Consider the following 20,622-nt stretch of genomic DNA (forward strand, 5'->3'; position numbering starts at 1 on the left):
ATGAAAGTGCAGATTGTAAGCTTTCAAATGATGTGTCGTACATTGAAATCTGAAAATAATTGAAGAAGATAATGCTTATTTGAAAATTGGTACACCTAAAATCAACATTCAGAGAAAATCGCCCTGAAAGGTGGAGAACTTTTTCACCCCTGGTAGCCAGCCAGGCAATGGGGGTGTGAACAATATCTCCTCAGCTTACATTAACCACTCCCCAACCACTCCAGCTGTCAGTCTGACAGATCTACACCAGTGCTTCTCAACCTGTGGGTTGGGACCCCCCAGGGGGTCACGGGATGATTGTCGAAGGAGAAAAAATAAAGAAATAAGAAATGATTTTTCTCCTATGATGATTATTCTCCCATACCAATGGTTTAATGTATTATAAAGCTATATAAACTATAAAAATGATTTCAGTGAGTGAGTGAAATCAGTGTGTGAATGCATGCGCACTGTCATTGGCGCAAACCCCAGCCTAAAGTTTTTTGGGGGTCGCGGCTCAAAAAGGTTGAGAACCACTGGTTTAGAGAGAGACAGAGCTACAGGAATGGTAACTTCCAAGACCAGAGGATAATGCTATGTTATGTTAGCACTCCTCCAACAGAACTGATAGCAGCAGTATTCAAATGAGCTATTCAGGTGATAATGCAAAGTCTGACTTACAGTGAGTGTTTTTCCCTCGTGACTGAAGCGTCATAAGCCACATGTCAATAGGACTACTTTACAAATAGTGCCTGTGCCGGGACACTGAAGACCTTACTAACCATACTGTATCACCAAACCAATTTATACTGTATGTGTAATTTTAAATGAAATATTGTTGTGCTGCAAATGCCTACCTTCTGGTCTACATATCATATTCTACAGACTTAAGAAAACATCTTTGCTTGGTACAGATCCCTACAAAAATCACACCAGAATCATTTTAATACGTTTTCCAATGAAAATGAGAATAACGATGTAAAAAATTATCATTGCCTCTGATATCGCAAATCATATCGCAATTGCAATATCAGTCAAATCAAAACGACAACAACAAAATCTAAATCGTGCAGCCATATGTCGAATCTGGGAACCCAGAGTCTATCAGTCTGACGACTACAGTATTGTGACTCTGGGACAGATGGCCGATATTTCGGGGTTCCTGCTGTTGAGCAGACGTCCCGCCCCTTCAGTCATTGTTTACAGTCTGACGACGTCTCATATGCAGCTATTTATTATTATTATTATTATTAGCCAAAATGTCGTCTGGGCCTACAATCGATCAGCTCCAACTCCATTCTTGCGAGGGATAGCTACTATCACAACATAACATTTTGGATTCATACAAAATAAGCAAAGCTATTCTGGAGACTGTCTACAGGAGCCTTATTGAAAGTATTTTGACCTTTGACATGTGTACATGGTATGGGAATCTAGGAGCTAAGAACAGAAATAGACTGTCCCGAATTACAAACATGGCAAGTAACATTATTGGGAAAGAACAAGAACAACTTGGATGTATTTATAAAACACGGGTGGCACGGAAAGCCAGACAAATTGTGTCTGACCCTGTACATCCCCTTTTTAATGAGTTCACAAAACTGCCCTCGGGAGACGACAGAGTTCCTGCAGCAACCAAGAACATCTACAAAAAATCTTTCATACCAAACGCAATAAATCTGCAAAATTCATAAACGTCAGACTCATCCACATCAGAACCATGTCCGTTATCGCTGTCTGTATGGTGCTGTTGTCCTGTTGTCTTGTTCTATGTTGTATTATGTACCCTATCATTTCCTGTGCTGTGTACTGTGTCTGTGTACTGTACTTTTCATGTGTGCAAGCAAACCTGTGAAGCCAAAGACAAATTTCCACATTGTGGACAACAATAAATTGAATTGAATTGAATTGAATTGAATTGAATAACTGTATACAGTCTGCATCCCTGGAGGTATAGCTACTATCACAACATAACTGTATGTGTATACAGTCTGCATCCCTGGAGGGATAGATACTATCACAACATAACTGTATACAGGTAGCTACTATCACAACATAACTGTATACAGTCTGCATACCTGGAGGGATAGATACTATCACAACATAACTGTATACAGTCTGCATCCCTGGAAAGATAGCTACTATCACAACATAACTGTATACAGTCTGCATACCTGGAGGGATAGCTACTATCACAACATAACTGTATACAGTCTGCATCCCTGGAGGGATAGATACTATCACAACATAACTGTATACAGTCTGCATCCCTGGAGGGATAGATACTATCACAACATAACTGTATACAGTCTGCATCCCTGGAGAGATAGCTACTATCACAACATAACTGTATACAGTCTGCATCCCTGGAGGGATAGCTACTATCACAACATAACTGTATACAGTCTGCATCCCTGGAGGGATAGCTACTATCACAACATAACTGTATACAGTCTGCATCCCTGATAGATACTATCACAACATAACTGTATACACATACAGTCTGCATCCTTGGAGGGATAGGAACTATCACAACATAACTGTATACAGTCTGCATCCTTGGAGGGATAGGTACTATCACAACATAACTGTATCCAGTCTGCATCCCTGGAGGGTAGAATCACCGATCCTGTCTGCCTGGGCTGGGCTAGCAGCTAAATGCTAACTAACTATGCTGAATGGGGCGAGCGGGAGGATTTCCTACATGCTGACCATGCGTCTATGACAAGACACTGCCTGTCTGTATCACAGTGGAGTGGAGTGACAGTGATGACATCACAACAATTTCTCAGTGATATCACTGATGCCATCACTAATGACATCACAATTGCTCAAGTGACATCACTGATGACATCACAATTGTGACAGACACCGCCGCAACAGACACTGCCACCCACCCACTTAGCAAATTTTAACTAAAGAGAAAATGTCTGGAAAAATGAACTGGGATGAAATCCCTAGTAGTTGGTGCGTATGCCTAACCGGGAAGAGGGCGTGACTTTGGCACTCTAACGTTATAACATGATGTATAGCTCAGTATCATTACTGTCTGTCTGTCCTAGCTACAAACAGTCTATCTACAGTAGGTGGACGAGATTTATATTGTTCCTGTCTTTCACAACACCTAAAGTTTAAACGCCTCTTCTCCCCCCATTCCTTATCTCCAGACTCCAGCACTGCACACACCTGTCACCTGACACTCAGGCGATAACACAGAGCAGAGAACATCTCTTACCTCTCTAACACACACAGGCGATAACAACACACAGACACAGCAGAGACCCCACTAAAGTCAAACATAATATTACCTCTCTAACACCTATACAGGCGATGACAACACACAGCAGAATAGAAACTAGTCAACACCTCTTACCTCTGAGACATGTCGGCGGCAGAAGAGGCACAAAGGAAGCAGAAACAGCCGCTGTCAGACGCCGTTGTGTCAGTTGTCTGTAACGTTAACGTCAGTTAGCTTCTGTGTGCTGTCGCTATGGGATCAGGCTGGAGAAAAACAGCTCAGGCGAATGACGTTAGGTTTACTCTGTCCGTGGTTGGGTCAAAGCCCAGATGAACTCTGGCCTGCTGACAGGATGATAAAAAGTGAAGGTGTGACAGTTGTTCATCTATTACCAGCCGCCATGTTGGCCCGTCTGAGGAGTCAACAGTCAGTCAGGGAACTTCCATTGCCTAGAACAACTGACAGGTTGTTATAGGTTGTGGTTGTTGTTCCATTGCAATTGCAACATCAGCGCACAGCAAATCCGCCATTTCGGAGGGACTAGACTAGGGCAATCTGATTGGCTGTCATGGTTCTGATGAACGGTCTGACGTTCCCATTGGCGAAAGGAGGCGTTTTTTTCAGGCCAAAATGGCGGCAGCGCTGTTTCCAAAATACAAGAGGCAGAGACTACTCTTCTCTTCAAGTCTTTGGTCACGGGGGAGGAGCTGGCAAACCGTGCTGCGTTCGCGACTGCTCGGAAAACTATAACGTTTAAAGATTAAAGGGTCAGCGCACGTTAAAAACTAGCCTCAACGCGAGACTCCATCAATACACACGTAATAATTACAGGGTATTTTAAGATCGATGCTGATGATGGATTATCTTTTGTAGTCTGTGCAGCTGCTATTCATTCTTCTGTTCTACTCAGAGGTCGTTGCTCTGTGGAAAAAAGTTGCTATAGTAAACAATGCATTATCCAACAGATAATTGCTGGATATATCCAAGTCTTCATGTCTGTGTGAATGTAGCAGTACTGTATGTGTGTTTGTATCTCGGTGTGTGTCTATGAGTCTTCATGTCTGTGTGAATGTAGCAGTATGTGTGTTTGTATGTGTGTTTGTGTCTATGTTTTTCTAGTATTGAGGCCTATAATTGTGAGGAATAGACAGAGAACCAAATCAGCGGGATGTTTACATTTACTTCCGGGTACCCCTGAGGTCCACACATTATAATGGCGGTGGACGGCACGTGTTGAAGACAAAAACAGACAAAGAAGACAAAAATGGTTCGTCCGTGTTGTGTTGTTGTTTAATATCATTCATAACAACACTTTCACTAACGTTAGTGGAGACCAGACTAGCTAATTTACCTGTTGGACCAGACCAGAGTAGACTTGAAGCTAAATTAAATTAACTTGGCGTCAGTAGCTCTGTCTGTAATAACCTCGCGTCACCAGGATCTTCTCACGAGTCTGCAAAAAAAACAGCGAGTTTGACAGACAAACAAACGTTATTAGCTAGCTAACACTACATAAAACAAACACAGAAGAAAGGCTAGATACGTTGGACAAGGATGTTTACCAACCGTTTAACCATTTAAATTGAAAGTAGTCGGCCGAAAACAGCGAGAGGGTTTGACAGCATTTATTTGACAACACGCACAACACGCATTATAAACCTGCCGCCTTCCCCAAGTGGTACCCGGAAGTAAATTTGTTTACATGGTGACGTCACGGTGATTTGGTCTACCAAATCACCATGCATTGCGTGTGAACACACCCCAAGTGGTGTGTCGCTTAGTGCACATGCGCACAGCTCCAGGAAGGCAGTCGGATGGGAGATGGGAACGAGACCATGGTTTCTGGCTGGGGTTATCAGCTGCAATGAACCAGCCACGACTAAACTGGACGTCCGGGACAACCTGATCGTGATCATGAAGCAATGGGAAGCCATGGAAGCAGGTAGTTATGTAGTTATGCTACCATTAAGAATATGAGACATGGATTCAATTACTGGATTATGATGCAGACAATGAAGAGGAAAAGTGTTAGAGTACCAGAGAGAAAGATTGAGCCTGGTTGGGAGGACAGGACTTGTAATCTGGCTTTAACTGTAAAAATGTCCTCATTAACTGCTAATACTGCAAAATTCGTAAAGACCAGATGAGACCACATGAAGTGGGTCTCAGAGAGGGACGGTGACATATCAGACTGAAAACAGATATTGCCTGAGATGAAAGGATTGAGAGGTGGACCATAGCGTGTCCATGATTTGATTTGATAGTTCTGGGCACTGGAGTTGGCGTTGGCCAACCCCCCCAAATCGAGCGTGTTCTGGCACTACACAAGTGCGATCCGGGAGACCAGGTAGTCGGCTGCTTCCGTGAGGACCGGTGCAGACATGCCGAGGCAAGAGTGCTGCCTGCTGGCTTAGAGTCTAGACTAGCCACGGTAAAGAGCCGCAGTAAATACAATATTCCTGGAATGCAAGTTTAACAAACCAGTTACATGTCCTATCCATTCTACATCAAACGAAGACATTAGTTTGTTTTATTTTGTATGTTACATACTTATTGGCCAAGTTATTAGTTATGGGCTAGAAATTCTGCCAGGTTACAGGCACTAGGCGGCCATCTTGCCTGCAGAATTTTCTCTTCGAAATGAAGAATGCTTGACTTGTGACATCATCGGTGATGTCATGAGAGCAATGGTGATGTCATCAGTGATGCAAAGTTGTGACATCATCAGTTATGTCATAAGAGCAAGTGAGCCTGCACGCAGGCCCGGTTCTACGGGGGTGCAAAAGCATGCATTGCACCCTTATTTTAATTGTCTGCATGCTCAGTTGAAAAGTTTTTTTTTTTTTTTTTTTTTTTAAATAAATGCTACAGCTGCACACTTACTGTTTAAACTTGAATTATAGTTGTTGTTTTTCTTTGTTCTTTGATGTGATTTTATGGCTTTTTGGCACCTATATGTAACCTTTTAAGGTTGAGATAATTGAATTATCATTATATGGTCCAAATATTTCAGTAAAGCACTTGAAACACTTGAAATATTCTTGCTTGGGTGGTATCATTCTACTTGAAATGATGGTCAAATGCATTATTTTTAGTAAAACAACATGTCAAAATTTTGAGTGGGCCCGGCCTTCGGCCGGGCATCTGCACCCCTTCCTATCTAGGATGCACCCCTAGTCATCTTGTTCTGGAACCGGCCCTGCTGCACAGCGGTCGAGCTACAGGGCGTGTGAGGCCGCGGAGCGGTCTAGCTGCAGGGCGTGTGAGGCTGCGCAGCGGTCTAGCTGCAGGGCGTGTGAGGCCGCGCAGCGGTCTAGCTGCATATGCGAGCTGCAGGGCCAGCTCAGCAAGCTGCAGGGTGGGCGAGGCTGCTAGAGAGCCCGCACAGTGGGCGAGCCTAGGAATCGAGCTCGCGTAGCACGCAGCGTGCTCATGAGCAGTAAGCCTGCAACAGTAAAGATAGCTGGGGTGCTACGCAACGCTAGACGCTGGCTGCACGGGTGCAAGCTAGCTATCTAGCTAATCTGGAGAGCATGGCTTCTCTAGCTACTACTCTCACTTAACGTTACTCCAGCCGGAGTAAACGTGCGCACTCTACACGGAGGTAGCTCGCGCCCAATGTACTTAGCACACAGATACTAACTGCACGGGTGCACGCTAGCTATCTGCAACAATACTAACGTTCTGTGCTAAACAGTACTAATGCTATCTGCACGTATGCAAGCTAGATTTCACACTTTTTTGAGAGCGGACCTTGGTCCGCTCTCAAGCCTATCATTCGCTACCCCAGCCGGGGAAGACGAAACACGCTACACGGCGGTAGCCTTTTGTACAGGTGTTAACTGTAAAGAAGACACTCTTAGCTTTTAGATGACTTGTTCCGATGCAGCTGGTGAAGAGAAACAGGATCAGGTCCCCGAAGCCTGAAGAATCTCATCCACGCAAAACCTCTCGAGGTGGGCAAAGTGAGACGGAACGAGCCCTTATTTCTTTAGCTTCTGAGAGCGCTAATTTGAGCTAACACAGAGCTTTGAGATAACACGTCCTCAGTCGTGGCTGGAAGAAACGGTGAGTGACTGTCCCTGGACTGAGTGGACGGGACGTAGTCACGCGGGTGGCCGCCTCAGCCCCATGCCACCTACTGGTGGGTGGTCGGTTTTAATGAAAGGTCACATTTTTGGAGCAAAAATATAACAGTCTTCGAGTGGGCTGCATACGCAGCGGATAAGGCACTAGAGTGAGAGCTCGAGTTCGAAACCAAGTAAAACCATGATTTGTCTGTGTGCTTCCAGCTCAAGACCTGGCCCTAGGAGAGGAAGTGACCACCAGGGATAACGCCATCCGAAACCTCACAAACAAGCTGCAGGAGCAGAATGAGAAGGTCCAGAATCTGGACACGGAGATGCGTGGTAGGACCTCCATCACACCTAGTACTTGCTCACACCTACTGTGTTTATTTGTTTATTAAAAAGGATCCCCATTAGCTGCTGCCTGTAAAATACAAAAACACAAGGTAAAGGAACAGAAGAGAGAATAAAAATCTAATCTAAGCTAAGAGACAGACAATAGCGTGGTCAGCTAGCCCTCTAGCTGACCAAACCCAAATATTAAAATATTGTACGTAGACATAAGAAAAGGTGAAGTCACAACATCATTGTGAGTGAAGATGGGATCTGAGCCTCCTTTTAAATCAAGCCCTCCCTTTGATTTAACAAATATTGAATGGTAAACAATTTCAAGAGGTCATAGACCTCACTCTTGCGGTACCAGCCATGGTATAAATGTGTTTAGTTTAGAACAGAACACTCTGAGAAGTGCATATCACATTATCGGGCAAGCCCTGGGCTAGCAAATGGTCCCGTTCAGGAGCCAGACTGCTAGCTTCCACCTCCCCCTCCGCCTGGGATAGGAGATCCACCCGTACCGGCAGCGCCCAGGGCGGACCTTGCGCCAAGGAGACCAGGTCCGCAAACCATGTCTGCCTGGGCCAAAACGGGGCCACTAGAACGAGCCGGAGGCGCTGTCCCCTCACCCTGTCCAACACCTGACGGATCAGGGGGATCGGGGGAAACGCATAGAGCCCCTCCCGCGGCCACGCATGCGCTAGCGCATCGTGACCTAACGGGGGGCCGTCCTCCTGGATCGAGAACCACAGTGGGCAGTGTGTCGCGCATGCGAAGAGATCGACGCGGGCGCCTACTGGTGGGTGGTCGGTTTTAATGAAAGGTCACATTTTTGGAGCAAAAATATAACAGTCTTCCAGTGGGCTGGATACGCAGCGGATAAGGCACTAGAGTGAGAGCTCGAGTTCGAAACCAAGTAAAACCATGATTTGTCTGTGTGCTTCCAGATCAAGACCTGGCCCTACGAACGAAATTGACCACCATGGAGAACGCCATCCGAAACCTCACAAACAAGCTGCAGGAGCAGAATGAGAAGGTCCAGAAGCTGGACAAGGAGATGGCCACTAACAGTAACAGCCACTATTCTGCGTTGTGTATTTGGATGTTGTTATGTTGGCTGAATGACAGACACACACCGTAGCTGGGATCACTGGGTTTACTTCACATGAAAGACAAAAAACACGGTGTCACACACCACTTCACGTCTCTCTCCACATACAGTATCTCCGGCAACAGGATAGTGCAACTGCCACAATACTAATGTAGCCTACTTACTGTAAAGGTATTTTATCAGCTTCACAGACATGTTTTGAAGTTGAAACTAGCTAGTTTTCACTCTTTCACAATCATTTGAACTCGTTTTTTACTAACACTATGAACATTTGACATAATTTCATGTGCACTCAAGTATTTGTTATGCAAGACTCTAATCTTTATTTTATCTTCTTTCTAACATTGGAGGCTGTCCTTGTGGGTGGACAAACATTGGCACTCGATGTTTCCTCGCCGTGCGTGTTTTGAAGTCATGGCCGGATGCAGAGGTACCTGATGGAACAATCATGGTTATTCATAATATGCTGTGTTTCTGCCAATGCTCTAATACAGCTTGTTGCTAACAGGATCCTTCAGGAAAAGAAGCACAAGTCTATTTCAAGTCTTCATAAACTGCATTGACAACACATTTTATTATGCACATTGATACTGAGGACTGTTTGTACATAGAGGGACATTCATTCACACTCAGGGTGGTTTGGATTAGAGAGCTGCGCGGGCCTGAAATCTCGGCCCGAGCCCTCCCCGGCCCGTGACATGCAGGCCCGTGCCCGACCCGGCCCGGATGAGTCATGAAATTAATTGGCCCGAGCCCGTTGCGAGGCCCGACATCAATATCACGATATGACGACACATCTCTCTCTCCCTCTCTGTGCATGCTGGTACTCGTTGGTACAAAACGTTGCTAGACTGTGTTGCCTATGAAGACAAACACTGCAGCTTTCTCTCTGTCTCTCTCTCCCCCTCTCACACACGCTACCGTGGCCTATCAACATCCACACATGTCTCGAGAAAGAGAACGTTAGATCGTTTAATTGCCAACAGCAACAATGCCCACAAACTGAAACATTATGTCACTCAAGCATATCGAAATTAAAACAGCAGACTTACCGTTTATAGCTGCATTGAATAACGTCACATTAGTGTCCTCACAATGTATGGTAGATGGGTTCATTTTGAACAGGTTGAAATGAGCTTTCCCTACTGCAGTGGGGACTGTTTAACTCTCCCCTCGCAAACTTTGTTTTATGTCCATCGATCTTATTTCTCTCTCACGACATGGACACGGACACACGCGGTTTGTTTTGTTGTTGTTTTTTACGCTGACGGAGTGGCAGACTACGTCACGGTGAGGGTGTGTGTGTCTGTGTGTGTGTGGCTGTGGCTAGGCAAGTGTCTGTGCAGTGTGCGCTCCTCCTCTTTGTGTGACTGCTCTGCTGTGTAAAATCAAGCGAGTAATACAACGTTATTTTATTTAATTATTGAAAAACGGCCCGACCCCGGCCCGGCCCGGACCTATTAATTAAAAAAAAAGAAAAAACGAGCCCGGCCTTGGCCCGTATTGGCAGGCCCGAGGGGCCCGCGAGGGTACCCTCGGGTTTGCAGCACTCTAGTTTGGATTGACTAAGTGATTATTGTTGGTGGATCAAAACATTTCAAACACACAGAGCATTATTTCTTTCTAGACTTCTATTGTTAGTTTAAAAGAATACACTATGTCTGTCTGATAATAATTAATCAGAGGGATAACAAAGCTTATTGGCCCACAGGCCTGTATACTGTGCATGTAGTATGTTACCAACTCAGGTGATGTTGTGTTATGTGCTTTTTTCTACCCCATTCTCTCTGTTCATGTCTCTCTCTCTGTGTGTGTGTGTCTCTCTCTCTCTGTTCATCTCTCTCTCTCTCTCTCTCTCTCTCTGTTCATCTCTCTATCTCTCTGCCTCTCTCTGTTCATCTCTCTCTCTCTCTCTCTCTCTCTCTCTGTCTATGTCCTATACTGTTTGTTTGACCCCCTCTGTCCAACTCTTCCTTGTTCTCTGTATTTCTGTCTGCTCCACTCACTCCTCTCTTTATATCTTTGCTTCTCGCCCATTAGCTCGACTGCATTTCCCGAGGTGCCCATCTGGCCTCAATCCACAGTGCAGCCGAGAAGGACTACGTAGCCAAGGAAGTCCTGCCTAGAGTCCCCTGTGAAGGGGCTTGTGTACCGGTAATCTGGCTTGGGGGCACAGATGAGAAAAAGGTGAGACATTTAGTGATACGCAGATTCCACTTGTGCTAAATGGGAGTGAATAACTTGTTATAGGAAGAATGTCTATATCTATACCCTACAGCAGTGGTTCTCAACTGGTCTAACTGGTCATTTTCCTTAGTTAAAAAAAATAATAATTAAGTTTTTTTTACACCCTGGGCTAAGGTGATCAGACGTCCCCGATTTTTTACATCATTTTCAAAAATGATGACCAGTCTCATCATTTTTGAAAAGACTCACTATCACAGATCATCTGCAAATTTGAAGATCTGTCTTAACCCATGGTGGCTCACACAACCATTGGTGTACAAGATGAGCAACAGGGCAGAAAAAACACACCCTTGTGGTGAACCAGTAGAAGACATAAGAACACTAGCGATTTACTCGCACCCTCTGAGAGCGGTCTGTTAAAAAGCTTATCAGCCAGCTTACAATGTTAAAATCCAGATCAAAGTCGCTCATAAGTCTGTATGTGCGAGGACATGGGGCTGTATGCAGTTAAAGGCAGAGGAAAAATCAATAAAAAGCAACCTAACATGCATGGTTTTTGCTCTCTTCTAGATGTTTTACAATGGTATACTAAACAACGAACTGGCATGCTCAACCCAACATTTTAAATAAAGTCACTGGGTGCCGATCCAAAAATCTCAAAATAATTAAATCAAAAGCAGCACTCACAGATGTCCAAAGTACAAACTTTTAATGTGCACAGCAGCAGCAAAACGGACGCGTTTCAGCCTTAGGCTTTCCTCAGCGTATTGGTATAATGGTATACACAATAAATAAAACCAAAAGTAAAGGGTTAGCCTTCCCAATGGCCAAGGGCAGCATCTGTTATTCTGGCCTCATAATAAGCACTGAGGTGGGTGGTCAGAAAGTCAAATAACATTAAAATACATTGTATGCTTTGGTGCGATGTAGGATTTTGTCTTTCAATATCCTCATTGCAGCCTCGCTGCAGCCTCGCTTGGTGTTGTTGCTTCTCACAGGAATGGTGTCCCTGTAACAGAGAGCCTAGTCTCGACGCCAGACGCATGAGAGTTCTACGCTGATACACTACGTTACTGCATGCTGCAGAGTTCTCTCTGGGTCTGGGGCTGCTTGCTTCTCACAGGAATGGTGTCCCTGTAACAGAGAGCCCAACATGAGCATGAGCGCCTGGCCAATCCCGGCGCTTGACTGCTGCGTAGGCGGGCACAGGGCGTGGTTTTCGCGTAACCTACGTGGGTTTCGAAATAACAGACTGGGAGGGGGAGGTGTCTCAGGCTGGGAGGGGGAGAAGCTCTAATGAGCCCTAAGCACCGCCCACTCCAACCCCAACCTCAGAACACAGTAAAAACAGCAAAATGGCAATATTTAGGATTTGGATTGAAACTAATGTATACAACTTTTAGTTAGAAGGTTTTTGTGGATTTTGGTTGCCAGGGTATTTAACTGTCAAACCCTTTGGGTGTTGGAGGCAAAAGAGTGAATCAATAATTGAATTAGAGAAACCAGTAATGTGTACACTTTTTCATCCAGGAGGGAGTGTGGCAGTGGACTGATGGCACCAAGTTTGACTACACAAACTGGAATAATGGAGAACCAAACAATGCCCAGGGTGAACACTGTTTGACGCCATCCGAAACCTCACAAACAAGCTGCAGGAGCAGAATGAGAAGGTCCAGAATCTGGACACGGAGATGCGTGGTAGGACCTCCATCACACCTAGTACTTGCTCACACCTACTGTGTTTATTTGTTTATTAAAAAGGATCCCCATTAGCTGCTGCCTGTAAAATACAAAAACACAAGGTAAAGGAACAGAAGAGAGAATAAAAATCTAATCTAAGCTAAGAGACAGACAATAGCGTGGTCAGCTAGCCCTCTAGCTGACCAAACCCAAATATTAAAATATTGTACGTAGACATAAGAAAAGGTGAAGTCACAACATCATTGTGAGTGAAGATGGGATCTGAGCCTCCTTTTAAATCAAGCCCTCCCTTTGATTTAACAAATATTGAATGGTAAACAATTTCAAGAGGTCATAGACCTCACTCTTGCGGTACCAGCCATGGTATAAATGTGTTTAGTTTAGAACAGAACACTCTGAGAAGTGCATATCACATTATCGGGCAAGCCCTGGGCTAGCAAATGGTCCCGTTCAGGAGCCAGACTGCTAGCTTCCACCTCCCCCTCCGCCTGGGATAGGAGATCCACCCGTACCGGCAGCGCCCAGGGCGGACCTTGCGCCAAGGAGACCAGGTCCGCAAACCATGTCTGCCTGGGCCAAAACGGGGCCACTAGAACGAGCCGGAGGCGCTGTCCCCTCACCCTGTCCAACACCTGACGGATCAGGGGGATCGGGGGAAACGCATAGAGCCCCTCCCGCGGCCACGCATGCGCTAGCGCATCGTGACCTAACGGGGGGCCGTCCTCCTGGATCGAGAACCACAGTGGGCAGTGTGTCGCGCATGCGAAGAGATCGACGCGGGCGCCTACTGGTGGGTGGTCGGTTTTAATGAAAGGTCACATTTTTGGAGCAAAAATATAACAGTCTTCCAGTGGGCTGGATACGCAGCGGATAAGGCACTAGAGTGAGAGCTCGAGTTCGAAACCAAGTAAAACCATGATTTGTCTGTGTGCTTCCAGATCAAGACCTGGCCCTACGAACGAAATTGACCACCATGGAGAACGCCATCCGAAACCTCACAAACAAGCTGCAGGAGCAGAATGAGAAGGTCCAGAAGCTGGACAAGGAGATGGCCACTAACAGTAACAGCCACTATTCTGCGTTGTGTATTTGGATGTTGTTATGTTGGCTGAATGACAGACACACACCGTAGCTGGGATCACTGGGTTTACTTCACATGAAAGACAAAAAACACGGTGTCACACACCACTTCACGTCTCTCTCCACATACAGTATCTCCGGCAACAGGATAGTGCAACTGCCACAATACTAATGTAGCCTACTTACTGTAAAGGTATTTTATCAGCTTCACAGACATGTTTTGAAGTTGAAACTAGCTAGTTTTCACTCTTTCACAATCATTTGAACTCGTTTTTTACTAACACTATGAACATTTGACATAATTTCATGTGCACTCAAGTATTTGTTATGCAAGACTCTAATCTTTATTTTATCTTCTTTCTAACATTGGAGGCTGTCCTTGTGGGTGGACAAACATTGGCACTCGATGTTTCCTCGCCGTGCGTGTTTTGAAGTCATGGCCGGATGCAGAGGTACCTGATGGAACAATCATGGTTATTCATAATATGCTGTGTTTCTGCCAATGCTCTAATACAGCTTGTTGCTAACAGGATCCTTCAGGAAAAGAAGCACAAGTCTATTTCAAGTCTTCATAAACTGCATTGACAACACATTTTATTATGCACATTGATACTGAGGACTGTTTGTACATAGAGGGACATTCATTCACACTCAGGGTGGTTTGGATTGACTAAGTGATTATTGTTGGTGGATCAAAACATTTCAAACACACAGAGCATTATTTCTTTCTAGACTTCTATTGTTAGTTTAAAAGAATACACTATGTCTGTCTGATAATAATTAATCAGAGGGATAACAAAGCTTATTGGCCCACAGGCCTGTATACTGTGCATGTAGTATGTTACCAACTCAGGTGATGTTGTGTTATGTGCTTTTTTCTACCCCATTCTCTCTGTTCATGTCTCTCTCTCTGTGTGTGTGTGTCTCTCTCTCTCTGTTCATCTCTCTATCTCTCTGCCTCTCTCTGTTCATCTCTCTCTCTCTCTCTCTCTCTCTGTTCATCTCTCTATCTCTCTGCCTCTCTCTGTTCATCTCTCTCTCTCTCTCTCTCTCTCTCTCTGTCTATGTCCTATACTGTTTGTTTGACCCCCTCTGTCCAACTCTTCCTTGTTCTCTGTATTTCTGTCTGCTCCACTCACTCCTCTCTTTATATCTTTGCTTCTCGCCCATTAGCTCGACTGCATTTCCCGAGGTGCCCATCTGGCCTCAATCCACAGTGCAGCCGAGAAGGACTACGTAGCCAAGGAAGTCCTGCCTAGAGTCCCCTGTGAAGGGGCTTGTGTACCGGTAATCTGGCTTGGGGGCACAGATGAGAAAAAGGTGAGACATTTAGTGATACGCAGATTCCACTAGTGCTAAATGGGAGTGAATAACTTGTTATAGGAAGAATGTCTATATCTATACCCTACAGCAGTGGTTCTCAACTGGTCTAACTGGTCATTTTCCTTAGTTAAAAAAAATAATAATTAAGTTTTTTTTACACCCTGGGCTAAGGTGATCAGACGTCCCCGATTTTTTACATCATTTTCAAAAATGATGACCAGTCTCATCATTTTTGAAAAGACTCACTATCACAGATCATCTGCAAATTTGAAGATCTGTCTTAACTAGAGCTGGGTATTGGTTCAAATTTCAAGAATCGATTCGATTCCGATTCACAAGGTTGCGAATCGATTAATTTCGATTCGATTCGATTCGATTCCGATTCGATCAATTTTCAATATTGATTTGGTTAGTGATACCAAAATGTGGGTTTTGAGCTGTACCTTGAATTACATGACTGTCCAGTTATGTAACACAGGGGTTTCCAACCAGCCAAGTAGATACATGGGGAAAAAAAGTTGCAGACCTGTTGTCAATTTTAATGGTTTTAGTTACACATATATTTACTCACCAGGTGGTGACAAAGGGTAAATAACAGTCTTTTCATCTGTCAATAAAGACACTTTCACAATTATGCACAGTGATTTGATTTCAGCCTATATAATTTCTAAAAGTAGATATTAGCTCATTAAGTGCCATAGACGACCTAACTCGTCTTACATAATCCAGCGCTTAAGTGCCAAGGACGGACTAACTCGTCTTACATAAAGATTTTTTTTTTTTGACGGTGGGACATCAATCAACCCCTTTTACATCTTTGAGATAACTATTTGGAGCAAGAGCATGTGTGTAATCTATTTTACCGACCACTAAGTGGCGACAGAGACCGAGAGAAGCCACAGCCATGGGACCCAAAAGCCACGGGACCAAAAGCAGCCGCCTCTTCGATGGCGATTTTACAGTCAGAAGCCCGAGACACACACACAGAACGGACAGAGATCCCTTCCCCCCAGAGCCGCGCAGCAACGCGCGAACACACACACACACACACACACACACACACACACACACACACCGCGGAAGCAAGCCATTCAAGGAAATGGCGACGCGATTTTACAGTAATCCCTTTCAGACTCGTCTTGCCCGACAGGCAGACAGGCAGGCAGGCAGGCAGGCAGCAGCAGCAACGCGCTTCTGACACGCCCGCTGTTAGGAGGAAGGAGGAGAAGACACACGGAGGGAGGAGTTTGAATGAGAGGGGTGTTTCCTGTTGTTATGGAGGAAATTACTGTTCAAAACTATTGTTTAGAATGTCTGACGGTCTTACTGATGCCAAAAATGAATGGTTAAAGTGACTGTTTCACAAAAAGCCATTTATCTCTGAATAAATTTCCAGACGCTGAAACCATGCTGTACTCAACGGCTAATATCTACATAACTACTAACTCTGCAAACTAACTCTTTTAGACAGAGAAAGCACACATTCTATTAGTTATTTTTAGATGATTGATGTTCATGAATTCTTAACAGAAAAGAATCCTCGGCTGTTCTAAAATGAGCCAGAATCGTCAAAAACACCCCTGGCACAACTTACCTACAGGAATGAAAACATGGCTGGCATTCAATGTGTTAATAATGATTAGGGGTGTCACGATACACTCAGTTCACGATACGATACGTATCACGATACTGGGTTCACGATAACGATACGATACGATACGATTTTAACAATATTTTTTTAAACTTGAATAATGACAATATATGACTGGAAAAGTAGTATTTTATTTGAAATGCACAAATACAAAACATGATGTTGTGGGAAATTGTTATTACAATAACAACTAGAAAAAACATGAGATTGGAGATAAGGCTTATCTTGAAATAGAATGAGTTACACCGTCACTTAGATTTACTTTGAACTAAAAGGTTTCTCAGCAGTATAAATTCTCATTATGCATCTTCAGTTTTTCTTCAAACTCAAACAACAAGACTTTTCTTAATCTATTTTTTATGCATCTTCAGTTTTTCCTGTCAAGTAAACAGTTTTGCCAGAAACTCAATTTAATGGTTTATCTCCTGTATAACTTCTCATGTGTCTCTTCAGAGACTTGTTCAACTGAACTACTTTCCACACATTGAACTTCAACAAACAAAGACGTTTCTTAGTCTATTTTTTGAAAAAAAAAAAAAAAAAAAAAAAAAAAATTCCCCGCGATATGAGATTTCATCTCAACGATACATATCGTGACGTTTTACTATCGCGAAATTTCGTGGGACGATATATTGTGACACCCCTAATAATGATCAAACATTTCCATTCATGTAGCCTACAGTATTTATGTTTTTGTTTCAACTACAAACATAATTAAACGTCAACTTGAAACTATGTTTCAACTACCACACACAGCATAATATTTTAGCCTGTTTATTAAAAAAAAAAAAAAAAAAAAAAACGTTTTTTTTTTTTTTTTTTTTTTTTTTTTATAAAAAAAAAAATCGATCTCTGGACATATGAATCGATAATCGAGGATTAAAATGAAAATCGATTAAAAATCGGAGAATCGATTTTTTGAACCCAGCCCTAGTCTTAACCCATGGTGGCTCACACAACCATTGGTGTACAAGATGAGCAACAGGGCAGAAAAAACACACCCTTGTGGTGAACCAGTAGAAGACATAAGAACACTAGCGATTTACTCGCACCCTCTGAGAGCGGTCTGTTAAAAAGCTTATCAGCCAGCTTACAACTCATAAGTCTGTATGTGCGAGGACATGGGGCTGTATGCAGTTAAAGGCAGAGGAAAAATCAATAAAAAGCAACCTAACATGCATGGTTTTTGCTCTCTTCTAGATGTTTTACAATGGTATACTAAACAACGAACTGGCGTGCTCAACCCAACATTTTAAATAAAGTCACTGGGTGCCGATCCAAAAATCTCAAAATAATTAAATCAAAAGCAGCACTCACAGATGTCCAAAGTACAAACTTTTAATGTGCACAGCAGCAGCAAAACGGACGCGTTTCAGCCTTAGGCTTTCCTCAGCGTATTGGTATAATGGTATACACAATAAATAAAACCAAAAGTAAAGGGTTAGCCTTCCCAATGGCCAAGGGCAGCATCTGTTATTCTGGCCTCATAATAAGCACTGAGGTGGGTGGTCAGAAAGTCAAATAACATTAAAATACATTGTATGCTTTGGTGCGATGTAGGATTTTGTCTTTCAATATCCTCATTGCAGCCTCGCTGCAGCCTCGCTTGGTGTTGTTGCTTCTCACAGGAATGGTGTCCCTGTAACAGAGAGCCTAGTCTCGACGCCAGACGCATGAGAGTTCTACGCTGATACACTACGTTACTGCATGCTGCAGAGTTCTCTCTGGGTCTGGGACTGCTTGCTTCTCACAGGAATGGTGTCCCTGTAACAGAGAGCCCAACATGAGCATGAGCGCCTGGCCAATCCCGGCGCTTGACTGCTGCGTAGGCGGGCACAGGGCGTGGTTTTCGCGTAACCTACGTGGGTTTCGAAATAACAGACTGGGAGGGGGAGGTGTCTCAGGCTGGGAGGGGGAGAAGCTCTAATGAGCCCTAAGCACCGCCCACTCCAACCCCAACCTCAGAACACAGTAAAAACAGCAAAATGGCAATATTTAGGATTTGGATTGAAACTAATGTATACAACTTTTAGTTAGAAGGTTTTTGTGGATTTTGGTTGCCAGGGTATTTAACTGTCAAACCCTTTGGGTGTTGGAGGCAAAAGAGTGAATCAATAATTGAATTAGAGAAACCAGTAATGTGTACACTTTTTCATCCAGGAGGGAGTGTGGCAGTGGACTGATGGCACCAAGTTTGACTACACAAACTGGAATAATGGAGAACCAAACAATGCCCAGGGTGAACACTGTTTGACCCAATACGGTAATAGTATTTCTTGACTTGCGATTTTTATTGTGAAGCACAAATCACTTTTGAACAACACTGAAGATTGAAAAATCCTAATTCCCTGTATTCTTATTTATTTATTTATTTGTTTGTTTGTTTGTTTTTTGATCAGGGCATGGAAGCTGGAATGATATCAACTGTGTGAGCATTGAGCATTTTGTGTGCGCCATGGCCAACACCCGATGCCACACGTCACTTGCACCATGATGATGTAACTTGCACCATGATGATGTCAGGCCTCGATGGCATCAGTGCTGGAAGCTCTATTGGCAATTTTGATTCACTTCCAATTCAATCAGTCAACAGAAATAGATCATCAAGACTACAGGCTATGTCCATCCAAACAGTGGGACCATCCTGACCAATTTGCCACCCTAGGCAAGATATCTGCTGGCGCCCCAGCCCCCCTGATTGCTTTGAAGACAGTAGACCGTAGACCGAGAAGGCAGCGAGGATCCCACTAACGTTACTGTACTTCTTGACACAAAGCCAACGCTGCCTCTGATTGGCTTGCCATGATATTCTTACCCTAACTTTAACCAATCCTAGTCAAGTCTTTACTGTTTATTTGTCTGATAGAACAAAACCCAGAAGAACCCAGATTTGTTTACAACAAAAGTAATAAAAAAAAATATATATATATATATATATATATAAAAAAGAAAAAGTATAACATTGAATGTATTGTGTGTCAATAAACTCAATTGAAAGGCATATTTTTGTTGGCGTTATGCTTTTTTGTAGGCTGTTATATTTTATTTCATATATCAGACATGTCAATTGAAAGTTTTTTTTTACAAAGTAGTTTGAACTAGCCTACTTTTTCTGAGTAGTTTGTAGTTTCCTAAACTACATTTCTCCCAGGGTAGCTTTGCTGTAGTTTCAACTAGCCTACTTCCATGATGAAGTAGTTGCTTCCTAAGCTACTGTATGCTTTCAAAGTAGTTTCTCCAACACTGTTGATCACTGAAAAGTGTGCACAGCTATAAAAAAAAGAAACATCTGAAATGCATAGCCTACTGGCATTGAAAATTATGAATACAACCGCAAAGAGCCTATATGGCCGTGTCTTTATAAATCCCCTTAAATCTGCACCCATAAGAAAAAAGTAATTAAAGTAAGTAAAACTCAACTAAAACATCAAATGACTTGACACAAACAATTTGCTTAGCTACTTTGTGTTTTTGATCTGCAATGCCTGGCTGCCGTCTGACGACAACGTTGAGTGTTGACAGTCAGTCAGGAGTCAGGACTCCACTTTCACTTTCACTGACTGAGAAGTCAAGCACTCGCCACTCGCTAACTGTGGCATGCCTCAGCATGTAGCCTAGATGATGCTGCAGCCTCATTGATGCTGCTGCCTGCCTGGTGTGGTGATGCAGAAGTTAAGATGCCGTGGTAACACTTTACAATACTGGTGCACACATGTGCATGAATTGATGCTTAACTCATGATGAATTAAGCCATTAATTGATGCTTATCATCAACTAATGAAAGATATTTTTGATGAACAGACTGAGTCATATATGAATTATTATTAATTAAGTAGGCTATGCCTATGTCATCATGGATTAATTCCTCATCAGCACCTAGCATTAATACCGTAATTCATGTGTTAATTACCACTATCGACATCCAGCTGCCTGCAACCGCAATACCACT

The 20,622-nt window shown here is 43.6% G+C and overlaps 1 protein-coding gene across 3 annotated transcripts; it reads left to right on the forward strand.

Moving 5' to 3' along the window:
* Nucleotides 1–5,039: 5,039 nt before the first annotated feature.
* Nucleotides 5,040–19,555, forward strand: LOC310780939 (uncharacterized protein). Of its 3 annotated transcripts, XR_014552939.1 has the most exons (11): nucleotides 5,040–5,159; nucleotides 7,510–7,626; nucleotides 8,568–8,690; nucleotides 9,082–9,161; nucleotides 10,772–10,918; nucleotides 12,449–12,616; nucleotides 13,558–13,680; nucleotides 14,072–14,151; nucleotides 14,873–15,019; nucleotides 18,834–18,936; nucleotides 19,073–19,555. XR_014552939.1 is itself a non-coding variant. In XM_083641464.1 (7 exons), exons 1-7 carry the CDS (start codon nucleotides 5,132–5,134, stop codon nucleotides 13,585–13,587), a joined length of 693 nt encoding a protein of 230 aa, XP_083497590.1. In that variant the 5' UTR covers nucleotides 5,040–5,131; the 3' UTR covers nucleotides 13,588–14,048. The 3 variants fall into 3 exon arrangements, 1 of the variants encoding a protein (XP_083497590.1); XR_014552940.1 differs by lacking the exon at nucleotides 14,072–14,151; XM_083641464.1 differs by lacking the exons at nucleotides 14,072–14,151; nucleotides 14,873–15,019; nucleotides 18,834–18,936; nucleotides 19,073–19,555 and having other exon boundaries at nucleotides 13,558–14,048.
* The last annotated feature ends 1,067 nt before the right edge of the window (nucleotides 19,556–20,622 follow it).

This window comes from Poromitra crassiceps (genome assembly GCF_964638095.1).
Source record: "Poromitra crassiceps genome assembly, chromosome: 8".
NCBI lineage: Eukaryota > Metazoa > Chordata > Actinopteri > Beryciformes > Melamphaidae > Poromitra > Poromitra crassiceps.